The sequence below is a fragment of the Pangasianodon hypophthalmus genome, chromosome 13 (genome assembly GCF_027358585.1).
Source record: "Pangasianodon hypophthalmus isolate fPanHyp1 chromosome 13, fPanHyp1.pri, whole genome shotgun sequence".
In the NCBI taxonomy this organism is placed as follows: Eukaryota; Metazoa; Chordata; class Actinopteri; order Siluriformes; family Pangasiidae; genus Pangasianodon; species Pangasianodon hypophthalmus.
In genome coordinates, this window is record NC_069722.1 from 16,691,987 (window position 1) to 16,706,732 (window position 14,746).

Consider the following 14,746-nt stretch of genomic DNA (forward strand, 5'->3'; position numbering starts at 1 on the left):
CCCCAGCCAGTAGTGCATTCCTAGTGCTGATCCCAAGCCTGGATTTAAAAAAAAAAATTGGGAAGGGTTGCGAAGGGCAGGAAGGGCATCCAGCCTAAAAACTGTGCCAAATCAAATATGTGGACAGTGATCTGCTGTGGTGACCCCTAACAGGAGCAGCCAAACTAAGAAAAACAACAACTTCCATTTATCATCATAAACATATTGACATTATGCTAAAAATGATAAACCCTATAGGAGGAAAGTTAAAAAATTTGGTGTAAAGGCCATACTTCCTGTTGCCAGTTGGTGGTGCTATGACAATGAATCACTACTGGCATGTGTATGTGACTATGCACCAACATTTAATATAAATGTGAAGTTTGGGCAACATTGCATGATGTATAATGGAATTTCCTGTTGAGCAGAGTTAATAGATGTGAGTGTGAAATTCATTAATCCTAAGAAGATCCATATGCCTACCAAATTTGGTGCATGTAGGGGAAACTAGATGCTCATACTGAAGAAAATTGTCAAAGGGGGCTGCTATTCAGCCCCAGGGCAATGCCTGGGTCCAAACATTTGTGAAGTACTGATGCTGATCATTTGTGATTTGTGCCAAGTTTCATGAGTTTTTGAGCATGGCAAGCAACTAAAGAATGTCAAAACAAGGTAATACAATAGAGCCCTTCACACCCTTGGTGCTTGGGCCCTTAAAAGAAGTGTTTGAAAGCTTTGGAGTTATCCAACTAATTTTAATCAATACATAATCTTTTCGTTTAATAAAAAGTTTTACTAATTTTATCTTTATGATATCTTTGTAAAATACACTAAATGGCCAAAAGTATGTGGACTTCCCCCAGTGGTCTCCAGTGGTCTGCACAGAGCCCTGACCTCAATCCCACTGAACACCTTTGGGATGAATTGAAAGTCAATATGTAAGCCTCCATATTAATTGCCATGGTTTTGGATGGGATGTCCAACAAGTTATACAGAACACATACAGTGTATTTAAGGTATTGTATTTCCTCAATGATTTTCCCTTCACTGCCTCTCTTGCCCATTCTGTAGTCTCTAAGATTTGTTAGGACAAAGCGTCTCATCTCTTTCCAGTTATCCGTTAGAAATTCCTAAAGACAACAGTCTACATGATTTTCAGTCTACATAAGCCAGTATTTTTTTTTTAATGAGATAGAGCTTTATTTTATGTTTCACACAGTTAAAAAAGGACCTTTGGCAAATCAATTTAGCAGGATATATTCCACGAATCCTCCCAGCAACCTCTGACATAATTTAAACAGGACATAAGGAAAACACAAAACAAATTACAAATGCAAGAACAAAAAAACAAACAAACAAAAGAAAAACACATACAAGTGACAAGTGGCATAAATAGTAATTGATCCAAAAATAATGCAACTACAGACAGAGCAGCAGTTATATCTAGCATTCCTTAACATGTTCTTCAGAAAGCTTAAATGTACGATTGATTTCTCTTTCCCTAAACCTCTCAGCATAAATTTGACGTATTTGACTGTTTTGGACCCTGCTAAGACAATGATATACTTTGTACTGAAATATACTTCTAACACAGATCAGTATTGGCAGGCTGTAAGACACAGAATTTGACATTCCTAATCAAGTCTATTGTGGATTTTAAAATATACTGTACATTTGTCTTTTTTAGTTCATCTCTTATCTCACAAAGTGAGTCATGGAGTCTGTCCAAGTCTATCTGATACAGATTTCCCAGGCGAGGCAGTGGTTTTGTTCCTGGAGGTTCATTAGCTTCTTCCTCAAGGGAGCCTGTTAAAAAGTAATAAACAACCACTATGACACCAAGTAATATGCTTGTGAACCATGACACCGAGTAATATGCTTCTGTCAGTAGACTGCAGAGGAAGACCGGTATATCTAATGCTCTAGTATGCCTGAGGCGAACATATACACACACACACACACACAAAACATGTGTTTTTATTTTATAACTACTACATTATCAAGTAAGTACAAAAACATTTTAGACTTCCAAACATTAGTTTTCCAGCACAAAATTAAATGTTACAGAATGATACTACTAATTTTTTTTAAAGCAAAGGGTCTTCACACTAAATATTGACTTTGTTTCATTTATTACTGTTTACTGCTTTTTATAGTATTCTTTTTAATGTAGAAACATATAATTTCATTATTTTTGAAGGCATCTTTGCTCTACAGCATTTCTTTGCAAGACTTTTGCACAGTAGTGTGTGTGTGTGTGTGTGTGTGTGTGTGTGTGTGTGTGTGTGTGTTTGCATCAGTGCCTCAACACAATCCTGTCTCATTAAGGATGATCTCGCCCTTGACTTGATGGGGCATCAACAGCATCATGGCCCAGGTGGTGCTGGAACAGTTTGTCGAGAGATTGCCAACGGGAATAGTTGGGTGGCTCCAGTGCCTCTACCCCATGATGTTGGATGAGTCAATCCAACATCATCAGTATCTGGAGACAGGCAGCCCCTCCTCTCTTTGCTTCTCCCTCTGTCTCTCCCTCTCAGCCCCCTCCCATTCCTGCTCAGCGGAGTTATCCCTTCCCATTCAAAACCTCTTCCCCAGGTCCAAGCTTCAAAATGACCCTCTCTTTTCCCAAATATCCATTTGCAATCATCATCATTCAATTCCTAGGACAAAAGCATTAAATAGGGGCGGCGTTTAGTCCTCACCACTGATTGTGAGAACAAACTGGCTGAAATTTCAGGGGCTCTTATGCTAGAGGTTGGGTCCTGCCATAATGAAGTGAGATTTGTGCAGTCCTCATGGGGAGGTTGTTGCTTGGTCCATCAAAGTCTGCTCTGTGTTATGTAGGCCCAGAGGTGGGGAGAGCTCCGCCCCTACCTTTCATGGCGATTTCCCTCAGGATTCTCCTTGTTTGAATTACTGTATGAGCGTAAGCCCCTTGGCCTCTGGGAAAATTGGGAGGAGGCACCTTCGCAGAGCAAGAATGAAATTCAATACCTTCTTGACCTGAAGGTAACAAAACAGTGGTTTTGATGTGGTTAGGGTGCCACAATCATATATTATAACATATGATATTTTTAAAGGGTGAAGAAGACTTTGTTTGTAGTGAGTTTTTGATGTCCCAAGATGTTTAACCCCTCAAAATACAATAACAAACAGGATTCAGTTATATACAAATGGAACATGAGGTTTAAGAAAACATGACAGATTTTGTACCCCTGCCCCAGTAAACAATTTAAAGAAAAATGTATTTAAGTACATTAAATAAATCACGTGTCAAACTCGAGGTCTGACCCAAATACGGCACACTGCTTCATTTCTTTCGGCCCATGTGAGCCTGAAAAAAGAATGTTGAAAAGGCCGCAGTATCTACTACTCAACATTTCACACTATTTAGAACTCATGCGAGAGCTCACATCTCTGTGGTGAAACGCTGCTTAACATCAGTGCCTTTTCGGCTGTGTTTAATGTGGGTCACATTCACATCTAAAACAATTCAGAAACACATCGGCAGTGGGCAGTGATGTAAACAGGAATTACTTTCGGTGTGATGAGGACATATACAAAATAAAATAATGATTGCGTGATTATGTCAAGCCACAATCTACGTCAATATAGATACGTCTAATATAGATACGTCAATATAGATACGTCTAATATAACGTCAATAATAGGGAAGCATTATGCTTTGAACCATGATCTACTTTTCTTTTCTTCTTACTGCACTAAACCTCTAGCAGGCTAATTTACTGGCTCTCTCCTCAGTATCACTGCTTGTAGTGTAGTTATCTGGGTATGTATATATGTATATGCAGGGAAAAAGAGGGTCCCTTGTGCACAACAGTGCACTCTCAGTGCTGATCCCAAGCCCCAATAAAATCAGGGAGGTTTGTGTCAGGAAGGGCATACGGCTTAAAAACTGTGCCAAATCAAATATGCAGACCAATGATCCGCTGTGACGACCCCTAACAGGAGCAGCCAAAAGAGGAATAACAATATGCAGGGAAAACGTATGATTCCAATTGGTTAATCTGGTTTCTCACCATTGCAGCTGATAGTCAATAAAAAAGGAATACATTCATTAAAAAAACTTTAATCAGTATAATAGCTGTTATCATTTAATAGTGTATATACTTAAATCCTTTTTTATCCTAGTAACATCGTATTCTAATTTCAGAGACATAGATTACAGCCCTTAGAGGTCTCACAAAACATCCCTGACACCCTTGGCTTTGCTTTATATGGCCAAAAATGAATTAAATAATGAATGAATGAATGAATCAGTGAATGAATTAATGAATTAATGATATTTACATGTCAACAGAATAGTACTGAGCTACAGGAACACTATCCCACTCTCCTTGTGAATGGTTCTGCAGAAATTAAAGTAAAGGAAATTAACAAAATTAAAAGACATTAAAAGTAAAGCCACTGACCCTGCAGTTCTTCATTAGAATACAAATATATTTCATTGGCAAGCATGACTGTAAAAGATGCCCATGTAGGTTACCTTGTATGCATAATATTTCACAATATAAAATGCTTCAGAAGGCGAAACTCCCAGCAATTCTAATGGCCCACACTGGCCCGCAAAAATAAACTCTTTTGTCAAGTGACAATGCTGCTGTACATATACTGGGCTGGAGGACCAAGCTGTTATATGAGTTAGGGGGCCCAATTTCCTCAGTTTTTTAGGGAGACTTTTGGACCTTTGGGTAGTTAATAAGAGCGGCTTTACATGGAGGCTTTGGCTTTGGGGCCCTGTGACTCCTTGGGCCCCTGGGCCTGTGCCCGGTAGGCCAGTTCAGTAATCCATCCTTGCCCTCAACCACTAAGCTGAACATACATTTATGCAAGTTGCATAAAAGGCCAATTCAATGCCATTTTACAATACTCCACACCAATGCAAAGATGCTGCCTCCCAGTGGCTGAAGGAGACATGTACAATCAATATTTTTGTAAAAATGTCACCCAAAACCAACCACAATTCACAGAGATATGCACATTTTCACATTACTGGATAGTTTCGGATATGTTTGGGAGCATTTTCGGATATGTTTGGGAGCCTAAAGGTACCATGTAGAACCTAAGGTATACATTCTGAATGATTTTATATATCTGTCACAAAACTTTTACACATGCTAGACTACACGCACCATCCACTTTAATAGGAACACCGGTACACCTGCTCATTTATGCAGTTATCAAATCAACCAATCATGTGGCAGCAGCTGAATGCAAAAATCATGCAGATACAGGTCAAAAGATTCAGTTAATGTTCACATCAAACCTCAGAATTTGGAAAAAGTGTGATCTCTGTAACTTTAACTGTGGCATGGCTGTTGGTGCCAGATGGGCTGGTTTGAGTATTTCAGGTACTGCTGATCATCTGGGAATTTCACACACAAGAGTCTATAGAGTTTACACATAGTGGTGTAAAAAATAAAAAACATCCTGTGTGCAGCGGGTCTGCAGGCTGAAACACCTTGTTGAGAGAGATCAGAGGAGAATGATCAGAGTGGTCTGAGCTGACAGGAAGTCTGTAGTAACTCAAATACACACTCTTTACAACCGTGGTGAGCGGAAAAGCATCTCACAATGCACAACACATCAAATACTGAGTTGGATAAGCTAGAACAGCAGAAGACCACATCAAGTTCCACTCCTGTCAGCCAAGAACAAGAATCTGAAGCTATCATTGGCACAGACTCACCTAAACTGAAATTGCCACAGGTGGACTCCAATCAAGTTCTAGAGACATCTCAAGATAAACAAAGCAAACAAGATGTATACTGTATAATGTGAATCCTTAGCTAAATGAAATATTTCAGGTTCTGATAATTAATAAATTTGTAAAACATTATGGATGGATATGAATAATCTAAAGATTTGCTCTTCCCAAAAAAATGTTTATGCCCTAGTATCATCCTTGCTTCAGTGGATACTCTTACTTATATACAGTAGATTTGTACCTAAGAACTGCTGCCTGCTGTAATCATAAAAACTGTATTGTGCTTATTCACAATATGCTTACAGTAAACATCCATTTGAAAACACTTAGTACTGTTTGACTTTATGGTATACATTTGTAAAAGAGTATTTATATATATTGTATTTATAATCCCGCTGTCTGTTGTTACCCAGAAAAAGATGGGCTAAGAACTAAGCTTGAGACAAAGTTGCTAGTTGCTAATGTTAACTAGCTAACATTGTAAAATAAACCAGCTCTGATTATTGGTTGAATTAATTGTCTTTGAAAATTCTAACTAGTACGTATACTGAACACCCTCACAAGTTGACTGTACTCAAGTGACTGAGTCAACTCGTTCCCTCAATTTAATTGCGTAATGTGGTCTCCAAAAACTTGTATATTTAAGTTCACTTAACTTGGTTCTCATGTAGACCGTACTAAAAATGTTAAGTTCACTTAACTTGGTGTTCATATAGTGTACTTTATAGTTTACTGACGGTGAATCAAACCCCGGCACAGCGTTGAGCGCACTGCATGCTAGCCACTAGTCCACCAGGGAACCAGTGTACTGACATAATTAAGTTCACTTAACTTGGTGGTCATTTCAAGTGTACCTAAATACAGGGTGCCCCAAAAGTCGCCATACATAGGAGAAATTAACACTTTTTAGCAAAATGTAACTTCATTTACAAAACATCCTCTGCATGATTGCCATTTCTTTGTAAACACACGGAGTTGTCTCTCCTACTCATGATGAATTCTTGAACTTCACTACACCGATACCAGCAACAGACAAGACTAAGAGGACCGCCTTTTGCAATTATCTATCGATCAGTGCATTAGTTCTCTTGTTGCCAAGCAGAACTCCTTGAATGGCCAATCACATCAAAGAAAGACCAGAGTGAACTATTTTAATGTATCATGAGTTTGAGTTCATAACACACAACATTTTAAATAATGTTTAGTCATGATTACTTGATTGTTTAAGTAAAACAATCTGTAATTATGTTGGGTTGGAGAGCTGAGGTGTCAAGTCATGTATCCATCTACACTTAAGTAGATAATGTAATGCAGTGGTCCATGAAATGGGTGATGGGGATTTCCACAAAAGGCACTAGAGAGGGGATATTGGCTAGTATATTTTAAAGACAGTATTGAAATAGGCACCACAATCTGTAGGAGTTTTCTACATTGTGATGTCTTTGTTATTGACAAAATTCCATCATGCGCTAATTTTCTATAAAACTTTTGATAATCTCTGCAAGGATCACATGAAATAAAGAGAAACTCTGGAAAATGGTGTTCATTATATAAGGTGTTTAGTGCCATAATAAAATACAGTGAATACATATACACTTTAGTCTTTAGAAATACTGACTTGAACACAAAATTGTACAAAAAAATTAAGAGCTCACTGATTCATTACTTTGAAATGGCAGCCACAGTATATACAAAAGAATTGCAGTACATATTCATTTTTATTTTTGCAAAATATGTTAACAAATAGTATACACAGATCAATCAACTACAGTGCAGTTCTGCACATATCTGCGGAGAAGCTATGTAACAATTCACATTAGATCAAATGTAATCAAGTAAAAAAAAAACTAACTGCAAAGAAGACTTTTCCAGATAAACCAACTCTCTTGCAAGGTCTATATTATTTTTTAGATTTATAATAGTAAGTCAATGATGTAGTTTTAATCTAGCCTTGATTTAATGATTTTAAACAAAGTTTCTTTTCCAAAGATTAGAAGTTGTGGGTTGTTCTCATGCTACACTAATGCATGTACTTTTTGTTTGTCAATGTGAATGTGTGCTTAAGTAAACAGATGCCTTGAAAGAGGCTAGCTCTACAATTCCCTTTGGTCTTACTAACCCTACCCCTCACACTAACATTTTATCCCGCTTAATGTGTTGCTTAAAATAAGTTTTAGCATCAATAATAATTTTGTTAAAATAAATAATTGTTGACATCAGAGTTGTTCTTACAGTACATATACTGTCTGTGCTAACAGTTTAAAACCTAATCAAACCAGAATAATCTTGTTTGAATTTCCAGCTCAAAAACCTGTGCAAACAAACAAATGGCAGATTTGAAAGTATGCACTGTGTAGATGCACTCAGTTGTGGAATTAACCTAGAGAAGTTGTCAGTGAACTTTATGTTGTTAATGGTAAGACATAACTTAAAGAAAAGTGAATTGTGGTAATATTATACAGGTTTCAGGATTTTAAATTGTATGAAAATTTTTTTTTACATCCATCAATATGAAGTAAAATGAAAAATAGGCTTTTTCCTATCCTCTGAAGTATTATTGCCTTGCTTATCTTCCTTTGATTAGGTCCGTTTCACTGCACAAAGCTTGTGGGGAGAGGGGTTCACTGTAATCCCAACCACACCTGTGAGGTCCAGCTGATCCTCTGACACCCCTGGTGGAGGAGTGAAGCGGAAGTGCTGCAGGAGGGAGCTGAAGAAGAGGAAGAGCTCCATCCTGGCCAGGCTTTCTCCCAGGCACACCCTGCGCCCTGAAAGTAAAAAGGCAGTTCTTAGATTCAATGTTTCTGTTGTCTCTTATCTGTCTTAAATGTGTATGTCCTCTGTTCATGTGAGATCATACCAGACATTACACTCTCACAAAAAAGGCCCCTTGTTTTTATTTTTGTTTTTTGATAATTATGTCTTTTATCTAGCATACTTAGAACCATCTCTGAAAAGGAAATACTGGTTTATAATTCCACATAAAAACCTAAAGAGCTCCCCAGAGGGACAAACCAGAGATCCTTTTATGATCGTACAATTTAGATTTCTTTTCTTAGGGGGTACGGCAAAGTTTTTAAAAAACTGTTTAAAGAATCATATATGCAACAAAATGTCTATGAGAAATACCTATTTCTAACTGGCTGGAAAGCATGTATTAATTCCTTATATTATGAAATGTCTAAAGTAGATGAGGTCAAAATGTCATCACATTTAATTTAAGCACGACTCCGTTTGGTTTGTTTTCTTCTTGGCCTGTGTTTTATCTATTGTTCTCTTATATCAGCACTTTTAAACTCCTATAGACTCCTACTATCTAGGCCTGTCTTTGCCTTCTTGCTTGTCCTTTAACAAAGGGCACATTGGAAATAAGTCATGTGATATTATTCTTATATTGTATTTTAAGCTTAAATGAATCACCTGCAGAAAAAGGCAGGAAGGCATCTTTTTTAACAAATCGTCCCTGTTCATCAAGGAAGTTTTCTGGGTTGAAGGTGTGTGGGCTCTTCCACTGACTCTCATCCCTCAACGCAGTCATCAGTAGAGGGTAAACAGTTGTGCCCTTGAAGAGACAATGAATCATTAAGTATGAAAGCAGTAGTTTCATAATACATTCATGGCACATTTTAAGCTGAGGTGAATTTGATATTAACATTACCTTCTTAATAAAGAAGCCATTGAAGTTCACATCACAGCTGGTGGTGTGGGGTAGACTCATGGGAATTATATTGGCCAGTCTCTGGATTTCATGGATCACTGCATCTGTGTAAGGCAAGTTCTTCCTGTCCTCCACCACTGGCTGACGACCTCCAATCACCCTGTCAATCTCCTCATGGACCTGAACTTCATGTGTAAACAGGGTTTTACATTCATGATTAGCAGACTGTAAATCCACACAGACCAAGTATCAGAAATACTGTTCCTATGTTAGTGCACTTACCCTGTATGTGAGGGTACTTAGCCATAAGCAGCATCCCCCAGCGCAGTGTTGTGCTAGTGGTGTCAGTGCCAGCAACAAAAAGATTCATCACTGTGGCGATAAGATTCTTCTCATTGAAACGAGAGTTTTTCTGTCCTGATTGCTAGGAGACCAGAAATCACAAAGCTAACATTTACAATTCACTTAATTACTTATCAGTCAGGAGATGCAGCTGGACTGCATTTTTTCTTGCATACAGGTTTCTATGCATTTTAACGTTGTTTGTGTTCTGAGAAAATGTGAGAATGCAGCCATGCAGCTAATTACTATGAACTCTTGAAAGCATGAATTCACATGCTGGCAAATACCAAATGCAAGCAGGTTTAAGCAACTGATTAAAAAAGAAAAAGTGTGTTGTAAATAGTTAAATATAAAAACAGATTGGCTAGGCACAATTCATTCTGTCTGTCCAATCAAAATAAAGCATTTCCTACCTCATCACTTTGTTTGCGGAGGAGAAAAGAGTCGACAAATCCTCTGCGTTCCTCTGGATTTAGCGTTTCCTGAAGACCACTCACCAGCTCACGAACCTGCTTCTTGTTTTTCTCACCATTCGCATGGAGTGTTCTTCTGCTTTTCAAGAATGGACCTATCCAGGGAAGTATGTTGAAGATCTTAAAATAGTAGGTTGGAGAAAAAATGGAAAGTAATTTGTCATTATTTTGTACACTTTGTGGCACATTGCCATGCAAATGTTGGAACAAACTCTACATGCCATGCCATTAGCACAAACACTACACTCAGACATTCACGTGAATGATTTTAGAGCAACACAGTTCAGCAGCATATATTTTATTAATAGAATGTCGACTGTTTTTTTTTTCTGTTTACAGTGATGTACATTCTCAATACCAAAACTATACTAAAAGTGCAAAACATTTCTTTAACTGACTGGTCAGCGATATGCAGCTGCTGCTTGTCGTTTGTCCAAAAAATTATTCAGAAAATCCCATTTACAACCTAAAGTAAAGTACATGTTCAGTGTAGTTTCTTGATACATGAACATTATATTGGTTAACATTTAAGTTGTGCGCATCCCACCAAATTAAATGAAAGATTAATATGGAGCATCAGTTTGTTACTAATAATTTCATACACTGCATGTAAATTCATGTATATCCATCCATCAACTCTGAGTTTTAAATCTGGCTTTTCCTTTCAGATATACAAGAAGCTTTAGTCGTTACTTACTCGCATAGAAGCTGACCCACCAATCCTGACATTCTCATTTGCCCTTTTGACCATTTCTTTGAATTGAGGATCACTGTACTCAAATCTGTTTCCATACACAATGGATGAGATGATGTTGGAGACAGCATAGTTCATTGGTTCAGTTGTGTCAAATGGTTTTCCTTTGGAGAAAAAACTCTCATTACAAAATATTACAAAGAAGATATTACAAAGAAATTTATGAAAGCGTTGTCTGAAATCATGGGATTACGTATAATAAAATTTTTTGGGTACCTCCAAAGCTCTCAAACACTTCTTTAAGGTATTGGATTTCCTCAGTGATTTTCTCTTCACTGCCTCTCTTGCCCATTCCAAAGTCTCGAAGGTTTGTTAAAGCAAAACGTCTCATCTCTTTCCAGTTCTCCCCATTAGAAAACAAGATTCCTAAAGACAACAGAGCACATGTTCAATTTTCATTCTGTCATCAGTTATTTCTCTTCACTTTGGTTTATGTTTCATACACAGTTAAAAGGGTAAATCTTGTTAAATCAGTTTTGCTGGATAATAAATAAATGACTATCAAATAATGTTCAGATGTGAAATATATAGAGACTATAATTTAAGCTCAACTGCACACAACTGATAAGTGGCATAAAAAGTGATTGGTCCAAATATGATGTAAATAGAATGTAAGCATCTCTTACCATGTTCCTCAGCAAACTTGAATGTGTGATTGATTTCTCTTTCCCCAAATTCCTCAGCATAGTTAACAAGTGCTTGTTTCACTGTTTTGTACCCTGCTAAGACAATGATTTTCTTGGTACCAAAATATACTTTGAACACAGATCCGTACGTCTTGGCAAGCTGGAAGACAGAATTGGACATTCATGAGCAGCAAGTCCATTGTAGATTTTAAAATGTATCTTTCATCTTCTTTAGTTCAACCATATATATATATATATATATATATATATATATATATATATATATATATATATATATATATAAATATATATATATATACACATACACACATATATACACACACACACATATACACATATATATACATATACATATATATATATATATATATATATATATATATATATATACATATATATACATATATATATATATATATATACATATATATACATATATATATATATATATATATATATATATATATACATATATACATATATATATATATATACACACACACACACACACATACATTATATATATATAATTATATATGCATGTATGTATGTATGTATGTATCTCAGTGCAGAAACTATATCTTTCTGTTATATCTTCCACAGTGTTATCTTTAGAGAAAAGGACGTGATTGTAGTATCGCGCGCGTGTGGAGTTGAAATTGAAAATGGCGAAGGAAATATCAAATAATAATATAAACACAAATAAATAATATCAAACCTAAACTAGATATCCCAACTGTACTGCTGCAAGAAACTAAGTCTAGCAGTGAATCCGGACCGTCTACAAATGAAACCAGACCACCTGCTAATCAGCCTTCAGTGAAACACAGGACATCCGCTAATGAACCAACAGCGTCAGCGTCAGGTGAGGCTGCACCCCTGCCACGTGACCTGTCTGACGTGGACGAGCCACTCGTGCAGCCCAGACTGCGAAGATTTCCATTCACTACCATCTCAGTGAAACCGCGATGTTTTTCTTCGCGCTGGTATGAGAGATAGGGCTGGTTGGAATGGGCACAGCCAGCGATGCGGATTTCTGTAAACCCTGCAGGCACATTCCTCAGCAAAGTGAAGCAATATTTACATGGGATGGATTTAAAGATTGGAAACGTCTGAGCCAAGCCTGTCTGAAGCATCAGGATAGCAAAGGACACGTGCATTCACAAGCTGAAGTGGCAGTGTTTAAGGCTGTTCTCCACAACAAACTGCATCATTTAACATGTCATTTAACTCATAACCACCTTGTTGCTATTATCTAGGAAGGACTTTGGATTATAAATTACTCCAGGTTTAAGGAACCCCACTGTAAGGCAAACCTGGGTTCTGTCTCTGGAGTAACGCTCACGGAGTTTCCATCGCGAGAGGCTCTTTATCATTCGGAAGTGACCTTCACAGAAAAGCGCATGCGCCAGGGGTCACTTGACTGTGATCTCAACAGCTGCAAGGATGTTATTTGCATTAACTTTTCTCAAAATTTAGTTTCAAATTTTCTGTCCACTGAAGTAACGATCGTTTCAGATAATGTGTGCATCATTCAAAAAGACTATGTAATCTACACTGTTGGTGAGAGAAGTGTTGAAATGAGGTAAAAACGGCACGGCCCTGGACCGCGTGTGAGGAGGAACTGGAGAACTGCTGTGTACACACACGGAAGCGTGAGCTTTCCTGTGCCAAGCTTACTGAGAGACAGAATTCTTCTATACGAGTGTTACGAAAGGACAGATTAAAAAAAAAAAAAAAAGAATCCCTTTATTGACCAGAGTATGACTGGGCCAAGTCTGCAATTTGATATGGACACTCATTTTAGTGGAAAAAAAAAAAGACCAAGTAAAACAGAAATAATAGATTGCTTTAAGATTTCAGCAGAAGAGTAGATGGGATCATTTCTGCACACTTTCTGTAGAATATGGCAGAAGTGAAAGAAAGACTCAGAAGCAGAAGAGTGATTCCAGAAGCAGAAAAGCCCAGCATGATGCACCTGATCAACGCCACTGACTCTTACCTCAGAAAGTGCTTCATGGGGTCTGTCCAAGTCTAGCTGGAGCAGGTTTCCCAGGAGAGGAAGTGGTTTGGGTCCTGGAGGTTCATTAGCTTCTTCCTTAAAGCTAGAGCTTGATAAATAGAAATAAATAACCACCATGAAAACCACGACACCAAGTAATATGCTTGTGCCAGTAGCCTGCAGAAAAAGACTTTCCACCACCGCCATTCTAAAATGTAAAGGTTTTCAAATCTAGCTCTCTGACCAGTGTTTCTAATGCTCCAGTACTCCAGAGGCAAACATATATATAACGGATAATCAAGGGCATGGCCACAAGTGCATCAGGGGAGGAGTTCTTTGAAAATAGACAATGAGAAAAGAGGATTGTAGTGGTTACATAATCTAGAAAAGTTACATATATATAAATAAATAATTAAGCCAAATTATCTATTGCACTCTTTACAGCAGGGGTCTTCAGTCTTATCTGCATAGAGCCTGTTGTACAGTCATAGCCTTAAATTTCAAAGTAGGTGAAGGGAGAAATCAACAACTCATTTACTCAGCAAGGTTTTATTTTATTTTATTTAATTTTATTTTATTTTGTATTGCATAATTTTTTCTTTATTTATTATTCAATTGTTGTTTGGTGTACAACTTTCTTCTTTCCTAACAATTTCACTTCTGTCATGAAGCCCTTTAGCACAGTTCAGCATGTTAAATGTTGTTTAATGTTAAATGGCATGTTAAATGTTTTTTTTTTTTTTTTTTAATCAGTGTGAATGTGATCCAGTGCTGTATCAGAGCTGTCAATCAACTGTGCTCAATTTACCCTTTATCCTAATCCTGTGGGCAGTCATCACAAAGCAAATCATCATTAATCATTAATCATTCTCAGTATATGTTCAATTATTTAAATTAAATTTTATATCCCTTACAACTTAAAACACTTAAAGCTACAAAACATTATTTGTGTGTATATGTATGTGTATATATATATATATATATATATATATATATATATATATATATATATATATACACCGATCAGCCATAACATTATGACCACCTGCCTAATATTGTGTTGGTCCCCCTTTTGCTGCCAAAACAGCTCTGACCCGTTGAGGCATGGACTCAACTAGATCCCTGAAGGTGTGCTGTGGTGTCTGGCACAAAGACGTTAACAG

The 14,746-nt window shown here is 37.2% G+C and overlaps 1 protein-coding gene across 1 annotated transcript; it reads right to left on the reverse strand.

The window, feature by feature from the left end:
- Nucleotides 1-7,237: 7,237 nt before the first annotated feature.
- Nucleotides 7,238-13,834, reverse strand: LOC113528100 (cytochrome P450 2K1-like). The gene is made up of 9 exons (XM_034309987.2): nt 13,584-13,834; nt 11,561-11,720; nt 11,151-11,300; nt 10,878-11,038; nt 10,121-10,300; nt 9,648-9,789; nt 9,366-9,550; nt 9,128-9,269; nt 7,238-8,475 (listed from the first exon to the last, which is right to left on the reverse strand). The coding sequence occupies exons 1-9, from the start codon at nt 13,788-13,790 to the stop codon at nt 8,288-8,290; spliced, it is 1,515 nt and encodes a 504-aa protein (XP_034165878.2). The 5' UTR covers nt 13,791-13,834; the 3' UTR covers nt 7,238-8,287.
- Nucleotides 13,835-14,746: the final 912 nt, after the last annotated feature.